This window comes from Aspergillus sydowii (genome assembly GCF_001890705.1).
Source record: "Aspergillus sydowii CBS 593.65 unplaced genomic scaffold ASPSYscaffold_4, whole genome shotgun sequence".
Classification (NCBI taxonomy): Eukaryota; Fungi; Ascomycota; class Eurotiomycetes; order Eurotiales; family Aspergillaceae; genus Aspergillus; species Aspergillus sydowii.
Genome location: NW_024467862.1, coordinates 518754 through 536422, shown reverse-complemented (window position 1 = coordinate 536422; position 17669 = coordinate 518754). Strand labels below are relative to the sequence as shown.

The following is a 17669-nucleotide window of genomic DNA, read 5'->3' as shown; positions in this document are numbered from 1 at the left end:
ATCCTCAGGTAGTAGAATACGTGCCCTAATTTTCCGGACCGAGGTTCAGTCGCCTCTGCTGGTAACGCTGGCAGCAAGGTTCTAAACGAGAGATGCCGGAATCATTTTTCAGAGCCGCAACTGGCGACTTTGTCTTCTTTACTATACTCCGTACTGGGGCAATCCCAGATAGCCCATTAGGTAGGTACGCGCAGGCAGGCAGGTAGGTGTATTCGCACGTCAAACCGACAGATGCCTCCCTAAATGCGGACAACCATATTTTAGGTCATTTGATATACTTTTGATGAGGATGTTCGCTCATTAACACAGTATATCTACCCATTGTCTTTTAGTCAATTATGTTGTTCTTGTATCTGACCGGGCAAAGGCTATTGAGGCATCGGCTGGTAGCTCTTAGCTCTATCTTAAATAGTTTGGCCAAAGATATATTGCCCGAGGCGCTGTGGACGAAAAGACGTATTGCGGGATGGTTTATTTCCTAATACACAATAAACCAGTCTCTTTCCCACAGTGTTCTGGTCTCTGTTCTTGTAGGGGCTCTACCTTCAGCCGGACAGGTTTGGAGGCACGTTTGCCCAGCATGCATCAATCCTTTATATGTCGGCAGACAGGCCAGGTACAGATTTTCTAACGGGCCTTTCTTGAAGGCCCTAAAGTATCTGCGTTTGTAGTCAGATTTTAGCTTCCTCTACCCTCATTCACAAGAATACGTCCTATTCGCGACTCGTCCAGCCGCATGATTTGTGCAGTCGCACTCAGTCGCAGCAGAACACTCACCACAGAATGTTCCGGCATTGCCTTGCCATTGCACAATCATCGCCATGGAAGTGAAGTGCATGATTGAGAGGAAGAAACTTTGCCTTCTTTGCCTTCTTCTTCTCCCTTTCTCAACACATCCCATCATCCGCGGGATATTAAATCTCAACGCGTCCACCCAGCAGAGATAGTCCAGCTTCTATAACTGTAAAACTTCGTCTATTATTGATACGCCAGTTTAACAATATTCGACACAGACACTGGTATGTCTTTTTTTTTGGTCTTACCTCTCACGGAAGTGAATGAAGCTTACTGGTATTGCACCCTCAAGTTACAATGGCCCGCAGTCGTAACAACAAAAAGCATTCGAGCGGCAAGAAGACCGGAAAACTTGGAAAGGGCAACGGTGAAGGTCAAGCGGAGACATCTTCTGTGCAGCTCTCCTCTTCTGATACTCTTCAGTACTCCGAAGTGGTTGAGGGCGCATTTGAGGGCAGAAAAAGCCAAGCAACACCATCGTCTGCGTCGTTTGACGATGTTGCAAAGCCTCAAGAGCCCAGGAAAGACCACTACAACGACAAGGAAAAAGAAAACGTACCAGGTCATGAAGCTACCAGTCTCCGTGGGGTCTCTGGAAACTTCTCATCTCGAATGGAAGGGGAGAAGAGGAGAACTCATTCACTAGCTGGTGAACAGGTTCGTGATAACACTGAGCCAGGTAAGAAACCCCCTCTCCTCCACTGTTTATATTCTTCTCTTTTCGGTTCGCTTCCTCCACGACTTATTTTTCCTCCTAAAGAATAAAACTGACATGCTTCCAGCTGGAGTGCAAACTACTCGCGCCGAAGCAATCACTCTCATCCGGGCTCGAACTCTCAGTCGTCTCTCTGATACCGACCAGCCCTCAGGAGAATTTCTTGCGGCCTTGCTGCAAGAGAAACCTGCATCTCCCAAAGAACCTTCTGAGTCCGACACAATTCCTGACAACATGGTATACGAGACAGCAAACATTGTGGACTATGTGGTGAACAAGAAGAAAAAGAAGAAGAAGAAGGGAAAGAATGCGGCTGCAGAAGAAGATCTGCTTGCCGAGCTTGCGAAGACTGAGGGTAGCAGCGTCTCACCTCCAGTCCTCCAGCAGGAGCAAGATGGCTCCGAGAAGCTGGATGCTGGTGATGGAGCAGCCCCTGTTTCTAAGGAACAGATGACAGATGGGCAGTGCTCCAGCAACAAAGTGGATAAAGGGAAGCAGCGTGTTGCGGTGGTAGACGCAGATGTACTACTGGAGAGCAAGGGTGTGAACAAAGACGTCACGCTGCCTGAAGCTGATCCTTCTATTGAAGATAAGGAGTCGGATGCTACTGAAGAGTTCACCGAAGACCTCAAAGCCCTTAACGTCACCGAGGCGAAAGGTCAGTTTTCCGATGATACTCGTTTACGAGCATAACACAAAAGTGGCTAACTGATACTCTATAGATCCCAAAACATCCCAGTCATCCTCTAAGCAGGCATCCTGCAGGCGCGAAAATTTCAAGAAGAACGACCCCCTCTCGCCCATAAAAGAAGGCGAGGTCCAGCACGTCAGTGCATCGGAATCACCCGTCGTTGGTGCCTCAACTCCCAAGTCCACCGGCACTATATCCGCCTCTACCGGCTGGACACCTACTTCAAACCAAGCTACCTTGACTACTACAGCCACCGCACCTTCAACTGAACGCCGCGGTAAGACTGCAAAGAAGACTTCTGACAAAGGCGCAAGTACCTCGACCACCCAATCGATCAGCAACCACGCCCACCCTTATCCGGTTACCAACCGCGACATTCAACAGCTATCTACACAGGGCGGCTGTTCCATAACAAGCAAAAAGCCGGACAATTTCTTCTGGCAGCTTGACAGTCACGGTTTTCCCTGCTCGAAGCAATTCTGCGAAAAGCGCTGCAATCTCTGGGACGGTGCAACTGTCATCTGCCCTCGTTGCGGCCCTTACTCAGAGGTTAGATACTGTAGCCGCAAGCATCTCCTTGAAGATGTCAAAGCCCACTGGCTCATTTGCGGCGAGATGTCCTTCCGTCACCCTTGTGTTGACTCGTCTATTCCATCGTCCGTGAGGGACAGCCCACCTCTCATCCCCAGCCAGCTTCCACACAACAGCCTCGAGCGTCACCGCCAGGCCGTGCACTTCAACATGAATACTCGCGCTGGCGACTATTTCATCTTTTCTGACTGGATCGACATAATTGCTGCAAAGTCCACCCCGGACGATTTCACACTGCGCTGCTCCAGTCGTATCATTCACACTGTGAAATTTACTGATCCTGCGGAGAAAGATCGCTTCCGCCGCGTTCTGGCGGCTTGTCTATTTGGTATGTCTTTCCTCCCCTCCAGACCTTCCCTCTGCCCATACTGATAAGCGATAATAAAAGTGACCTTCGAATCTTGCCCTCTGGTGGACTACCTCTTCCGCATGATCAGAGACAAACTCCCACCAGCCTCCGAATCGGCCACCAGCGCTGAGACGTTGGTCTCTCTCGAGTCCTCGCTTAAGTACCAGGTGTTCCGCGAGTTCACTGTGCGCATCCAGCCATATATCACTGGAAAGCGCCACGCCTGCCCATCCGACTGGACCGGGCGCAACCGACGCAACTGTCCCGACGAGGTGTGCCGGGCAGAGCGCAAGCGTCTGCTCGGAACCTTGGGCGGCAGCGGGCAAGAAGCCCTCATCCAACACCTTGAGGCATCCTACTGGATCCTCAGGGCGTCACGGACTACTCACCCCACGGTGAGTAGTGCCAAAGAAAGGATGATGGGCAACGGCTTCGAGGACGTTGCGGAGGAGGACTGCAGAAAATACTGCAGAGGGGACGGCTGGGACGGGGCCGGCAGCGGGGAGATGGAGATCGAGGAGGCCAACAATTAGAGTTGGACCTCGTGTGGGCGTCTGTGTGCTACGAAGAGTAGCACCGGGGGATGATGAGCACCAACGGATCTATCAGTTTTTATTTCTGCCTTTTTGCCAGTATTTAATAATCTGGGCTGAACGAATAACATTAACTCTACCGTTAAATCCACCATTTTGAAATTTGATCAAACTCATTCCAAAATTATCCCGTATAAAACATATATAATATATATGACCACTTCACCGTACAATATACTTCTTCAAGCCGCGGAGTCTCTCTTTAGCGGTTTCTAGGATGTTGTCCTCCTTGCACACGGCGAAACGGAGATAATCCTCAGCGATATACGCGTTTGCATCGGTATAGAACTCTGTCGGAGGGATAGCAGCCACACCAACTTCGTGGATCAGGAACCAGCAGAGCTTAAAGTCGCGGGGTCGGCTCGCGACATGAGGAGGGAATGGGTAATCCTCTGGGAGTTTGACAGAGGCCATGTTCGCAAGAACGAAATAACCACCTTCCGGGTCCGAGTACTACACCAAGTCAGCGGGATCGCTAGAAGATGGGGTGAATATCGGGGGTAAAAGCATACAGGGATGTTCAACTCATCGAAGACTTCACAGAAACGCTTGACCTTGTTCTGCATTTCTGTTCGGCTCTCGTCCCAAAATCCCTCCTTTTCTGCCTCCTCAAAGGCAACGGCGGCTGCCTCTTGCAGAGGTGACACACTACTATAGCAGATGCGAGTGTGTGCACCGGCAACATACTTGATCAGATGCTCAGGTCCGATCAGGTAGCCCACACGCCAGCCCGTGGCGTAAAAGGCCTTTCCGGCGGAGCCCACCGTGAGCGTACGTTCATAGAATTCTGGCTTCATAGTGGCGATTCTCGTGAACGGAACGTAGAAAAGGCGGTCGTAAACCTCATCGGAGAGGATGATAAGGTTGTGCTTGACGGCCAGGTCACCAATGCGCTCCAGTTCGTCGCGCGAAAAAACCTTTCCAACGGGGTTGTGGCTACATTATTAGTTTCGTCTATATTCAGTTGAATGGTTTTGCTTACGGTGAGTTCAGAACCTGGAATCTGGATTAGCAATTAAGTGGGAGAGTATCAGAGATAGATAACCTACAATCATTTTGGTCTTGGAGTTTATCGTCTTCTCCAGTTCATCGAAGTCGATACTCCATTCCGATGCAGGCGACGTTCTGGTAGCGCCGTCCTTTGGAGGATGAAGGGGAACATATCGGATAGTACCGCCAGGCATCTCGATATTGCTAATGTACCTACAAATTCAAACGTTAGATGAGCGAGGACCCACAGACGGGTTCGAACTCACTGGTCGAAGAAGGGTTCGAAAATAATGACCTCATCTCCTTGCTCGATGAATCCCATGAAAGCGCTCAACATTCCTTTACCCTAGTTAGCTCACAAGTTCTAGATCCTGACCATGTTATCTCACCCTCGTTTGCGCCAGTGGTGATCGTGACTTCGGTGTCCGGGTTCAGTTGGCGACCAAAAAACGGCGAGTACGCGTCGGCGAGAGCCTTCTTCAGGCGCGGGCGGCCCTATGTTATGGTAAGCCAGAATCGCCCATTGAGATGGCTGGTGAGGACGCACCTTGGTCGGGGAGTACTGATTGCACTCAACTCTATCGAGGGCAGCCTTTGCGGCATCCAGGGCAAACTTCGGCGGGTTGTAGCCACTATGAAGTACCGAGCAATTAGCATATTTTCCTGGTGTGGTGTACAATGTCACTTACAAGAAGCCTTGCCCCATGTTTACGATGGGCTGGACAGGGGAAGCAGCAGCAGCTTCATTGACGATAGACCTAGAAAACGGTCAGACTGTCTTTCAGTCATGGAACCGAGGAAATCCTATACCAAACATCCTGTCGCTGACCTGCGACTCTCTGCGCAGGGCGGAACGGGTCTGAACGAGCCGTGGTCGCCGACATCGCTCTAACTCCGACTGAGAAACGTAAAGTACGGGGTGCGAGCCTTGACCTGGGGTAACAGGAGAGGGAGCTCAGTGAGTTCGAGGATTTGGCGATCAGCGCAATAGAAGAGCGAGAGCCAGAGAGCATGGAGGATAAAGGTAAAAAGCGCGGGGAGAGAGACGAAATGAGGGGCAGATTGCAAACAAGGGACCGGAGTTAAGTTGGAGAATGAATCATCGGCCGAGTTCTCGCAACATCCGCCGTTGGCTGCGCGGAACTCAGTCGGAGCCCTAACCGTTGTCTCTGAGCACGGTTTGTCACCTTCGCTACGTCTGGTCAGCATTGGATGAGGAATATATCGCACTTATCACGACATTGCGATACACGGTGGAGAGCGCTGACCTTGTGCCCCGAAATTGCCTTGTTTATGGCCTCAATCTATCGAGCTCGCCGACAGTGACTTCGCTGCTGTTCGGGATGATATTATGTTCAGAATCCCAGTGGCCAATGCAATTGACACAATAGACCGTATAATATGAATCTAATTTGTCTAGGCGCGACTTGGCTGGAGGACGAGATATCTTGGAGAACCAGCTCCTCAGGCACTCAGGCACCGTCGCTGTGACTAATCATCAGCTTTCACGCGTTCACGCGTCGAGCAGAAAGTGACTGCTCAATTTCGACTAACGTTGACGTTTTGATCAGGATACTAATGCCCGTACTCCTGATGCGACGTGTATGTTGACTGCCGGTAACTGAGAGCCATGGTGTCCTGTCCGATTTGCGGGAAATCCGTCTCCTCGCTCAAGATCAACGACCATATCGATTCGGACTGCCAGCAGTTCATTGAAGAGCCAACATCGAGTGGCGGCGATCCATCGCCATCCCAGAAACCCCAAGTTCCAGCATTCTTCCAGCCTTCGTCCACCCGAAAAGCCTCTACCCAAGCCTCTAGTCAGCGAGATGTCAATTCCGACGCCTCACCTCTCCGCAATCTTAATAGCAAGAGAACGGTGACACAGAATGGCGGTCCTTCCGACGATACCACTTCCCGCTCACAAAGAGACGAGGCTATGGAGCCAGCACCGAAGAAACCGAAGGTTAACGCCTTTCAGAGAGCCGCGCCATTAGCGGAACGTATGCGCCCTCGAACCCTCGAAGAAGTATGCGGCCAGGAACTTGTTGGTCCCACCGGTGTACTGCGAGGTTTGATCGAGGAAGACCGGGTACCGAGTATGATTCTATGGGGTGGGCCGGGCACAGGGAAGACCACAATAGCACGGGTTATTGCGACCATAGTAGGAAGCAGATTCGTTGAAATCAACAGTACGAGCAGCGGGGTCGCGGAGTGCAAGAAGATATTCGCTGACGCCAAAAGCGAACTTGGTTTGACGGGAAGGAAAACAATTATATTCTGTGATGAGATCCATCGGTTTTCGAAATCTCAACAGGACGTCTTCCTCGGACCAGTTGAGAGTGGCCAGGTTACGCTTATCGGCGCTACAACAGAGAACCCATCGTTCAAAGTCCAAAACGCGCTGCTCTCTAGATGCAGAACCTTCACGTTAGCGAAGCTCACCGACGAGGATATTAGATCAATCTTGGACCGTGCTCTAAAAACTGAAGGGCCAAGCTACTCGCCGTCCGATCTGGTAGACGACGAGCTGCTCGACTATCTGGCTAAATTTTCCGACGGCGATGCTCGGACATCACTTAACCTTTTAGAATTGGCGATGAACCTTTCAAAACGGCCTGGGATAAGCAAGGACGAGATGAAGCGGGCTTTAACTAAAACGCTTGTTTATGACCGCGCGGGCGACCAGCATTACGATACCATTTCTGCCTTTCACAAGTCCATTAGGGGCGGCGACCCTGATGCGTCGCTCTATTACCTTGCTCGTATGATACAGTCGGGAGAGGATCCGCTGTACATAGCTCGGCGCTTGATAGTTGTTGCCTCGGAGGACATTGGGCTGGCTGATAATAGCATGTTAACACTGGCGATTTCAACACATTCTGCAGTGGAAAAGATAGGTCTCCCCGAGGCACGGATAAACCTCGCACATGCTACCGTGGCAATGGCGCTGTCTCCAAAAAGCACTCGATCTTATCGAGGCCTCAATAATGCCTTTTCTGCCCTCTCGGAACCTGGGATCGCGGGTCTACCGATTCCAATCCATCTACGCAATGCGCCTACGCGATTAATGAAGGAGCTAGGATATGGTAAGGAATATAAATATAACCCGAACTTCCAGAATGGAGAGGTGGTGCAAGACTACCTCCCGGAGAAGTTACAAGACCGACAATTTCTAGAGGACCGGGACTTGGGGACGCAGATTGACCCGGATCTGAGATCTAGAAGATGATTTAGAGTTTGCACATACTTAATTTATCTGAAGCCCCGTTGCGTCTTGCAATCTAAAAACTGCAAGCCATCATGGAAGAAGGACACTAGTTGCCGCCCGTATACATTGCTGCTTCGGCGTCACTAGGGGTTAGCCCTTGCTTCACAAGCACCTGATACCCATACATTCACCAAATACATGAATTATTGAATACATTCATAAACCATAAGTAAAAATTTCATACTTCATCGGCGTTCAAGTAACTGGGCGCCTGGTTGTTGTATAGAGGGCATCCAACCAATCAGAGACAGTTTCGTCCACCGCTTCGCGTCGCGTCTCAGCATCGAATCTGCCTGGCAACTGCAACAAGCGACAAAGACCCAGACAATCACCCCTCACTCCCCACCCCGATTGCTCGAGATCCTCTTGGGTTTTTGAGTTCCGGTTTACGGCCGTCTACATTCCTGCCTCACCGGCTTTCCGCGCCCAATTGTTGTTTGTCTTCTCCGCCGACGCCTCAGCTGGTGTCAACATCGCAAATAACATCGGCTCATCGCCATGGCCTCGTCTGGCCAACCGTTCGGGTCGCGCTCCTATACCGCGGGTAAACTTCCTGACCGATCAATGAATGCGAATGCGATCCCTTTCAGCGCCTCATCCTTCTCTCGTCGTGGCCTGGGCGCCGCTCAGAGCGAATTTGTTCCCGAGGCCGCGAAAACAAGCCAGCAAGCACCACAGCAACAAGTACATGCGCAAACACATAATCCGTCACAAGAGTCAAATCCGCTAAGTCGGTTGACGGAAGAACAGCGCGAGGAGATTAATGAAGCTGTACGCCGTTCTTTTCCCCCACCCGATCAGACCTCTTCGCTAGGTGCATTGAAAATGCTAATTTTTTTTGGATCGTCTCTTGCTAGTTCACGCTTTTTGATCTCGACCGTGACCGGCATTTAGACTACCATGAGCTCCGCGTCGCCTTCCGCGCGCTCGGGTTTACACTCCCGAAGCAGGAACTCATTTCTCTCTTAACGACTTATGGTGTTCCCCGTCCCCAGGTACAACAGCAAGCCTCGGCCCAACAGTCTCAACAACAACCGAAAACAGCACCAACAACAAACCCCCAGCATCCATCCAACTTGCTCATGCCACTGTCTGCTTTCCAAGCTGTAACGGCTGTGAAGATTCTTGAGCGAGACCCCCGGGATGAGATTCTCCGGGCGTTCGAGCTCTTTGACGAGGGCGGGAAGGGTTATATCGACCTTGAGGACCTCCGTCGTGTAGCACGAGAGCTAGGTGAGACGGGACTAGAAGAGGAGGAGCTGCGCGCGATGATTGAGGAGTTTGATCTCGAGGGTGTCGGTGGTGTGACGCGGGAGGCGTTTGTGAGTATCTGCTGGCAATAAACTCCATGATTGAGGGAATCGGTCTTATTCTATTCTACGGTCATTAATGACGAGTGGCATCCCGTGCGTTCGACGTGCTTGGAATCGAGACTATTGGGTTTTCTTTTGTCTGTAATCCAAGCTTGACTTATTTGTTCTTCCTTGGGCATTGGTGGGCGCCGGTTGACTGGATTTTGTTTACCTGCGTTGCTTATATAGTTGTTTTTTTTTTTTTTTTTGTTTCTTGTTTGTTTTAATGTGCGCGCTTAGCTTTTCCTACAGGTTTAGGAATCTTGGATCATGGATTTGAGTCTACAAGTATTTCACTAGGCCGACCCAGCACCAAAGTGCTACGGCAGGGCAGCTGTCTAGTATTCCCGAGTAGCGTACCTGGTCTTGCGCACAAGTCCTACAATCATGCCTTGATCGAAGCGGGATCTTACCCCAGTTCTTACAAAAATAAGCAATTGACCGCAGACAGTCTGTCATTGTATTTCGCGTAACTGTTGGCAGGAGCAGTTTATCTGAGGACCACGGCAGTATGATATCCGACGAGAAGGGAGATTGACGCTCACACTCATATTAGAGGCCCATGGATTGATTCTATAGAACAAAAACAATACTAAAAGTATACTATATACCCAACAAGACCCAGGGTTTCAGAAAATAGTAAAATGAATAATACCCAAGAAAGCAATCATGCAATGTATATGACCGTTGATCCATCCGTTGTGAACCTATATCATTATCCGCGCCAAACCAGAACAAAACCTATTATGCAAAATATCCAAAATGTTCCAATGTACACAGCCCGGGTTATGCATAGCGCACTGTCTGTGAATATGGAGGCGGCACGTCATATGGAGCTTGACCCGAATATCCAGGGTAGGGAGCCGGGATTGGCCCTCGTGGAGGGCCTTGGCCGGGACCTGAAAATGGAGCGTGCGGTACTTGACCATAGCCTGGTCCTGGTGATCTTGATAGTCTCCGCATCGGGGTTTGTTGTGGTGGAGGCATAGGGCGCGGCCAGGGGCTGTACGAAGTAGCGGCAGGCATGGGCTTCATTGTATTGCGCTTTTGGCGGTAACGTCTGAAGAGGCAGATTAGGATTGCCAGTACAATCAACCCTCCCACGGCCGCAACAACGGGAATAATAATGTTCTTGTGTGCGTCGATCCAACTCTTCGATCCCTCGCATTTTCCGTTTTTGCAGTGGCCTCCTCTGTCGCACGGTGTACCATCGAGATAGTTTTGAGAATTGCCCGTGCATTGTTGAGACATGAACGAAGTATCGGCCTGGCACCACATCTGGCAGACGGGGAAGGGCCCGTCGTTGCATGCACGGGTGTTGTTGCTGCCTGTAACTGAGCCCATGTAGCTCTCGCATTGCGCGTCGCGGCTTGTACATTGACCACTAGCACACGTCAAGCCAGAACCTTCGTCACCACAACTGTCTCCATTTTCTTTATACGTATTCTTTGGGCAAGTGCCTGAATTGCCAGTGCATTTCTCTTCAATGTCACATTCACCGGTGCTGGGACGGCAGACGTGGTCGGATGAGGCGAACTTGCATGAAACGCAGCAGTCATCATTCATATCATCGCAAGTTGCACCATCCTTGAACTTGCAGGTACCCGGATCGCAGCATTGGTTGCCACCACAGTTCTCTTCTCCACCACAATCGCAGTCCTCTCCGGCCTCGACAATGCCATTCCCGCACTGAGCGCCGGTGAAAGTAACAATGCCTTTGTTATCAGACAAACAGTTCGATTTGACACTGTTACGGCCAATAGCCGAACAAATATTACCAATCGTACATTGCGAAAACTTGGTTATATCCTGGCCGGTGCTGGGATTCATAATGTAATCTCCACCAGCATCGCATGAGGATTTGCTCAGGGGACAGCAGCTTGACGAATCCTGCTGGCTTGTGCTGCACGTTTGGGATGTGCAGTCATGAACCGCTCCGAAGGTATGGCCGGACTCGTGAGCAAAAATCTGCCATCCAGCGGCGCCTGTTGATACGACAACATTGGTGCCACTGACCTTGCTAGTGCCATCGTCGCTAACATCAGTATTGCATAGCTGGCCCAGCCACGCTAGCCCAACTTCGGAGCCCGTGTTACAGTCGGTCATCAAGGTCCAATAGGCGTTGTCATCCGTTTGTGATCCTCGCCATTCTGAGAAGAGATCCAGCCGGGACGTAATGTTGCCCTGCGAGCACGGCATATTCCATGCTGCGGCAGACGAAGGGTTATCCGAGCATTCTTTATCTGTGATGGTCAAATTCCGCAACCCGAGGGAGATATTGAAGGCATCTTCGTAGACGTCTGAGGCGCTATTGACAATGTTCACCACTGTTTTCTGAACATCATCCCTAGAATCGTGTTTCTCCCAGAAAGAGCAATCCGTCGCAACACCCATCAAAGCCACCCGCATCGTACTCGGGCAACCACTTGAATCACCAATTGTCGATTCCAAATTGACCCCACCACTGTTTCCTCCAGACACGGTGCCGATATCGTCCTGGCGTTTACTCAGACCGAAGCCAAAGAGATCAGCCATCGGCATAGAAGCCCAACTGCTTTTCTTCTGCTCCGTAAACGAAGTAAGGACGGGATGGTCGGGGTTTGTATTGAAACCAAGTTTGTCAGCATGACACGTCGAGCCAGCCATGGTCCACCGGGCTTCGAGCTCGGACGGGTCGTCGGTGGACAGAGATCGTTTGAGATCCGAGTGTGTTGGAACTTCGGCAGGTCGTAGCATGTCAGAGTCACGGTAAAATACCATGTAGTCTTCTTTTTGTCGAGGAATCTCGATATCCTGAGGGCGCTTTTGCCGCAAATAACTCGATTGCAACTGGACATGGTGATTGTCGCCGCGGATGTTGAAAACACCTTCGAAGAGCGGTTGTGGACCATCCTGCTTAATGTACACTCTGGTCCATCCTACAGGATCCCACATCCCTTGCCCTTTCCCTCTGCCAACCAAGGTCCTTCCTTTGAAGACCTTGTGTTGGTCGCGCTTGATAGGCTCTTCGGTATGGACTTTCCCGTCCGGTCCCAGATATTGTACGTAGGCATCGTGGGCAAGGATCTCATGATTCGGTTCCAACTCAAGTTTTACTCGTTGTTCCCTGTCCCGTATCGTGAACGTGATATCGAAATGTGAAAGGTAGTCAATGCGGTTCGATTTCGAGGGCGCCTTGATCGTGGTCTGGTCGAGGGAAGAGACACGTCGGATAGCATTCGGCGCTTGCGACCGGGCTGACGAAACTTTTGTTCAGCATAATCTGAGCAAGGAAGAGCGACGCCGAGAAAGCTTACCTTCCGTATTTACTGTGAGGAGCGAGAGGACGCCCACAACCAGCGGTATTACCGGGTTGATGAGCCTCATGGCTGGTGAAGTTGAACGAACAGCCACAAAATGGGATCGATGAACCTTGTTAAATAAAACCAACAGCAGAGATTGACAGTGAAAAAAGATCCCCAAGATATGTGGCGGGAAGAATAATTAGACCAATGCGCTTGGCTAATTCATTGCATACCAAGACCGGATTACTAGGCAACAACGAAAGGACAAAGAAGTGGCTCGGTCTTTTCGACGCAATGCAATGACGGTGTGACTACTGCTGTCTCAGCACCCTGACAGTCTCGCAGGAACTCGATGACTCTCCCGACAGCTTCCGACTCAGCCTTAACGGTGGAGGATATGGATCGAGGGAGAAAGAGAGGACGGCGATCGGAAGCAGCGGGCTGAGGAGAGCGGAGCTAGACTCGCTGCTAGAGTGCAACGCCGTTGGGAGATTGAGGCGCAGCGTCTTGGCGTGAAAACCAGCGACGACAAACGAAAGACTCGAACTAATGATAAATGACTGAAAAGAACGCACGGGGAGATGGACAACAAAAAGAGGGAACAGGAGGGCTGGGGAAGAGGAGATAAAAGAGGGAGGGAGGTGGGAGAGAGAGGAGAACCAAGGATTGGTCGGCCATTGGGCCGGCGCCTAGGGAAACACCAACAAAACAACCGGATTTATAGTGCTGCTGCTGATGCCGGGCTGTGCTTGCAGCCTTGCACTCAGCTGAAACATCTTGCTAATATTGGACTTGAGTTGCATTATCAACTATTATTCACAACTCGAGTGGTATAATTCGTGCGCAACAAGTGCAAAATGGGGTATCCTGGCTCCACAAATTGGACACGGTATACAGGGCATGTCTGCGTCTTCCTCGTCACTTTCCTCCCATGATGCCGCGGGCGCTATGGTCAAATTCTGGTCTGTTTCCGGGGGAATGTGTCCGTGGGGTGTCTCCCGCGGTTGAAACATCTTCCCGATATCTCGGCCGCTATTATGTTTCCCATCCCCCGCCACTTGAACCATGTTCGTCACTGCAAGATTTAGAACACGCAGGTTCCAGCCAGACCTCTCTCGGTGAAGTTTACGAAACATGGGTGTTGCTAATTCCCGAACGAGCCGTTCTCCCAAGGCGTCTACGGATTCGTCGAGATTGAACACATATTGTGGGAGCGGCGCGGAGTTCGATATGCGACTGTAGCCGCGCATCTGCGCATTGTCCGTGCCTGGCGCTGGTCGCGGCAGGGTAGACAAACGGAGGGTTCTCGGATGCGCAAGCCATCGAGCTTTCGTTCGCGACCTTGGTATCCCTTGGGAGGCGCTACCAGTCGTGGCTCCAGCGTCATCGTGGCTTTCTGTTAGATCGGTCCTCATCCGCCGGACCAATCTGATCGCAAGCGATACCATCTCTTTGCGAACCGTCTCCAAATTATCCAATTGGCCATATGAATTCTCAATGCTGATTTGGGTCGGTAAATCTCGAGCTTCGCCAACCTGCGTATTATCTACGCCATGAAGAAGGCCCCACACTTTCATTCCAATGTCTTTGGGAGCTCCAGGCCCGCCTAGGATCTTTTCAAGGACGGAAGGATTCATGCCAGGAGATAAGCGAACGTCGCGGATTGTGACTTTATCTTCAGCCACGTCGTGGTTCGTAGTTGCAATATAAGACATGATTTTGCGAGACAGTTTAGAACCAATGCCGGGAATTGCTCGTATCTCACGCGAATCCAGAAAGCTGAGCACGTTGCTTTCCCCATGCTCTCTTGTCGCTGCATAAGGTGGGAGTAGCGCCGTCTGACAGTTCGGTTTGTGAACGCTCCCCACTAATTTGGCGAGAAGTTTGGACGTTGATATACCCGCAGTGGCAGTGTAACCCTTTTTCTCTTCTAGTTGACCGCGAAGGTAGCCAGCGAGATGAGACGCAACGAGCAGCTTCATGCGAAGCTGCGAGTCATCAGATCCTGGTATAGCCGTACTCAAAGCGTCGATGTCTCCAGCTCCAACAGGATAGGTAGGGCCATATATTTTGCTGGCATCAAAGGCAAAGCCAACAGTGGGGTCTTGAAGGTTGAGCTGAAAGAACGAGTGTGCCAGATCAATCGGGTTCAATAACGCTGCATTGTAAGTAATCATGTCTGTAACATCCATAAATACCTCATCGAAACCCAGCTTCTCGATTCTCCCTCCCCAGACAAAACTCCGGAGAAATAAGTAGAGATCTTTGGATGCATCTCGGAATTTAGTGAGATCTTCTCCCAGGACAATAACGACGTCCGGGCAAACTTGTTTTGCTTCTTTGATAAGCTGGAGCTTGTGTAGCCCTCGCCTCCGAGCCTCGTAGTTACAGGTGACAACGATCTGCTTTTGCTGGACGGCCAGCGGAAGCGATTTCAGTATCGGCTGCTCAGCCTCAAACACCGATGCGTAGAAGCAGTCGTAATCCTGGCAAAGTCAGTACGTTGGGGCTAAGGTACACTGGGGGGGACTGACAAAATGAATTATGATACGCTGATCGTCTCTCAACGGAGCGGTTGCCATTTACTCATATCGTAAATGATTTTACTCTGTGAGTGACAATGGATGAGGAAAGACAAGTGACTCGAGGGGAAATGGTGCGCAGTATTAGTAATATACAGCTGCTCTGGCATCAAAACAGAAAAGAACATGTCCAGAACTTAACAATACCAAGCAACAGAAAAGGCACTCAGTAGCTACTTTGAACCGCGGAAATTCTGCGTTTTAATCCCTGACGGCTATATTGTAACATGGTTAGGTTACAAGGAGGCGCATATTAAAATTGGTATGTAGCAACCATGTCTATCTTATGTCTTATGTATCTATATCGAATTTACAGTATAATGCAAGGTACCAACGGGGGGAAAGATCCAACGACACAGAGTAGTGCCGATATTTCGGCCTCTCTAGAATGTCAATCCAATCGTGTCCTTACTGCCCTCCACGCCCGCCGCGTCCACCGCGTCCACCCCGCCCGCCGCGACCTCCACGCCAACGTGATCCGCTGTTCTTCTCGACCCTGTCATTATTGCCGCCCCGACCAGCTGAAGGGCTCAAAGCATTGCGAGGTTTGCCCTTCTGGGGGCTGTCATCGCGAGGCTTGGGCTTGGGAGGACCGCGCGGCCTAGCAGGGCGTAAAGCCTCCCCACTTGCGTAGTTGAAGCCAGGGACACCTTTCAGACCCATCTTTCCAACGACTTTTTTGTCCATAGGTGGAGGTTCAGGGCATCCCATGCCCTCCATCGCCAGGTTGTTTGCGAGCTGTACAAGGCCAGGCTTGTCAAGGCGGAGCTGTTTCATTAGACCTGATCCAGCGAAAAAGCCTATGTAAGAAGAGTAGGCGCGTTGCTTGGTGACTTCTTCAATGCTGTACATGGCCTTCATTACAGCATCAGTGCATGGGGAGGCACCTGCATTGATTTCTTCGGTCTTGGGGTGTGGTCTTATGGGTAAGTGGCGGTTGTTCTTCATGAAAAAGGATTCGGATTCTGTGAGAAGGATAACTGCGCGGCCCTCATTTCCTGCACGGCCTGTACGGCCAACACGATGTACGTATTGTTCAGCATTTGACGGCAAGCCGACCTGAATGACCAGGTCGACATTAGGAAAGTCCATTCCGCGCCCGATAACATCAGATGCGAAAAGGATCCCTGAATCTGCTTCTTTGAACTGGGTTGTCGTTCTTGTACGAGCGGTCTGGTTGAGTCTTGAATGAATCTCAAACACCTTCAGAGGAGTCAATCCTTTAGAAAATACGTTGGCAAAAAGAGCAACCATGTTGGCAGTAACGCCGAACACAATGATCTTCGAGCTGTTCTTGATTTCGAGATTAAAAAGCGAGGTGAGTGTAGTAAAAGTGTCTACCACAGATGGTATAACCACATGGTACTGGGGCACTCGCTCATGGGTAGGCGCTTCATTTTGCTCAATGGTTGAGATGCTACTGTAGCCTGGCTTCAACACAACACTAACCACATCCTTGACTTTGGGCGGAACGGTGGCTGAGAAGCACATACCTTGCCAGCCAGTGCTCTTGGGTGGGATAAGCTTCAGAATTTCCTTCACGTCAGCTAGAAAGCCCGTCTCGAGCATCCTGTCAGCTTCATCCAGCACTAGAGTCTGAATATTGCACAATTTCTGAGCTGTGCTAGGATCGGATAGGTAGTCCTTTAGTCGTCCCGGTGTTGCAACCAGGATCGACGGCGCCCCTTTCATGAAGCGCGAATGAGCAGATGCGCGAGCCGTCCCACCAACTGCGATATGGCACTCAAGGGGCTTCGAAAGCTGTGAGGTAAGCTGATCGCATGACTTTGCAATTTGCTGTGCGAGCTCTCTCGTCGGTGTGATAATCAAAATGGCGACTTGGCCATGCGGCGATGCTGAACGCCCCTGTAGTAAAGAGTGCAATGCGGGTAGCAGAAAGGCAACGGTTTTGCCAGTCCCCGTTTTTGCTTGTACAAGGCAGTCGCTGCGCCAGTCCGGGAGCTCGGTTAGAATACGCTGTTGGACAGGCGTCATGGATTCGAATCCCATAACATCAAGGGCTTTCAGAAGTCTTGAGTCCAGTTTCCCTGCCATGGAGGCGTATGGCTGGACGCCATCGATGGAACTTTGCATGATACTCAAGTGGTTGCAGATTCTGTAGTTGGAGCGATAGTTGTGGTTTTCCTTGGTCTGGACACCAATCTGGGTAGTCTCGCTGAAATTGGTTTATGGGGTTTCTATTAATCCCACGGAGAACTAAAGAAATGGCAAAAGACGACCAATTTATCAATACGCTAGAGCGCCAGCATCAGCAAGTGAGTTAGTGTCCTTTCAACTGCGTCTGATCTTGTTGTTCCAAAAAAAAAAAGGTCTTTGTTGACATCGATGGAGGACAGAGATTTCTTCGCTGCCAAGCTCTTTCTTTGATGTTTACTGTACGGGTCATGTGACTTGCATAGACTTGCGTCTCTGCAGAAGACGGAGGACCAATTTCT

General features: G+C 50.7%; 7 protein-coding genes across 7 annotated transcripts; 3 read left to right on the top strand and 4 right to left on the bottom strand.

Moving 5' to 3' along the window:
- Positions 1-1092: 1092 nt before the first annotated feature.
- On the top strand, positions 1093-3674 carry ASPSYDRAFT_1174328 (uncharacterized protein; the record flags this gene model as incomplete). The annotated part of the gene is made up of 4 exons (XM_040840288.1): positions 1093-1474; positions 1578-2168; positions 2233-3120; positions 3181-3674. The coding sequence occupies 4 exons, from the start codon at positions 1093-1095 to the stop codon at positions 3672-3674; spliced, it is 2355 nt and encodes a 784-aa protein (XP_040703298.1).
- A 222-nt stretch (positions 3675-3896) lies between these two features.
- Positions 3897-5608, bottom strand: ASPSYDRAFT_88410 (kynurenine--oxoglutarate transaminase; the record flags this gene model as incomplete). The annotated part of the gene is made up of 9 exons (XM_040852002.1): positions 3897-4187; positions 4247-4670; positions 4717-4730; positions 4784-4937; positions 4991-5063; positions 5114-5219; positions 5272-5356; positions 5414-5482; positions 5535-5608. The coding sequence occupies 9 exons, from the start codon at positions 5606-5608 to the stop codon at positions 3897-3899; spliced, it is 1290 nt and encodes a 429-aa protein (XP_040703297.1).
- Positions 5609-6354: 746 nt separating this feature from the next.
- On the top strand, positions 6355-7956 carry ASPSYDRAFT_57076 (ssDNA-dependent ATPase MGS1; the record flags this gene model as incomplete). The annotated part of the gene is made up of 1 exon (XM_040849316.1): positions 6355-7956. The coding sequence occupies one exon, from the start codon at positions 6355-6357 to the stop codon at positions 7954-7956; it is 1602 nt and encodes a 533-aa protein (XP_040703296.1).
- A 537-nt stretch (positions 7957-8493) lies between these two features.
- Positions 8494-9338, top strand: cdc31 (putative cell division control protein Cdc31; the record flags this gene model as incomplete). Its single annotated transcript, XM_040844772.1, has 2 exons — positions 8494-8766; positions 8853-9338. 2 exons carry the CDS (start codon positions 8494-8496, stop codon positions 9336-9338), a joined length of 759 nt encoding a protein of 252 aa, XP_040703295.1.
- Positions 9339-10133: 795 nt separating this feature from the next.
- Positions 10134-12713, bottom strand: admB (ADAM family of metalloprotease ADM-B; the record flags this gene model as incomplete). Its single annotated transcript, XM_040852001.1, has 2 exons — positions 10134-12583; positions 12644-12713. 2 exons carry the CDS (start codon positions 12711-12713, stop codon positions 10134-10136), a joined length of 2520 nt encoding a protein of 839 aa, XP_040703294.1.
- A 730-nt stretch (positions 12714-13443) lies between these two features.
- Positions 13444-15213, bottom strand: ASPSYDRAFT_149784 (putative DNA polymerase iota; the record flags this gene model as incomplete). Its single annotated transcript, XM_040841945.1, has 2 exons — positions 13444-15117; positions 15166-15213. The coding sequence occupies 2 exons, from the start codon at positions 15211-15213 to the stop codon at positions 13444-13446; spliced, it is 1722 nt and encodes a 573-aa protein (XP_040703293.1).
- A 339-nt stretch (positions 15214-15552) lies between these two features.
- On the bottom strand, positions 15553-17560 carry ASPSYDRAFT_867607 (DEAD/DEAH box helicase). Its single transcript, XM_040851723.1, has one exon. The coding sequence runs from the start codon at positions 17305-17307 to the stop codon at positions 15622-15624; it is 1686 nt and encodes a 561-aa protein (XP_040703292.1). The 5' UTR covers positions 17308-17560; the 3' UTR covers positions 15553-15621.
- Positions 17561-17669: the final 109 nt, after the last annotated feature.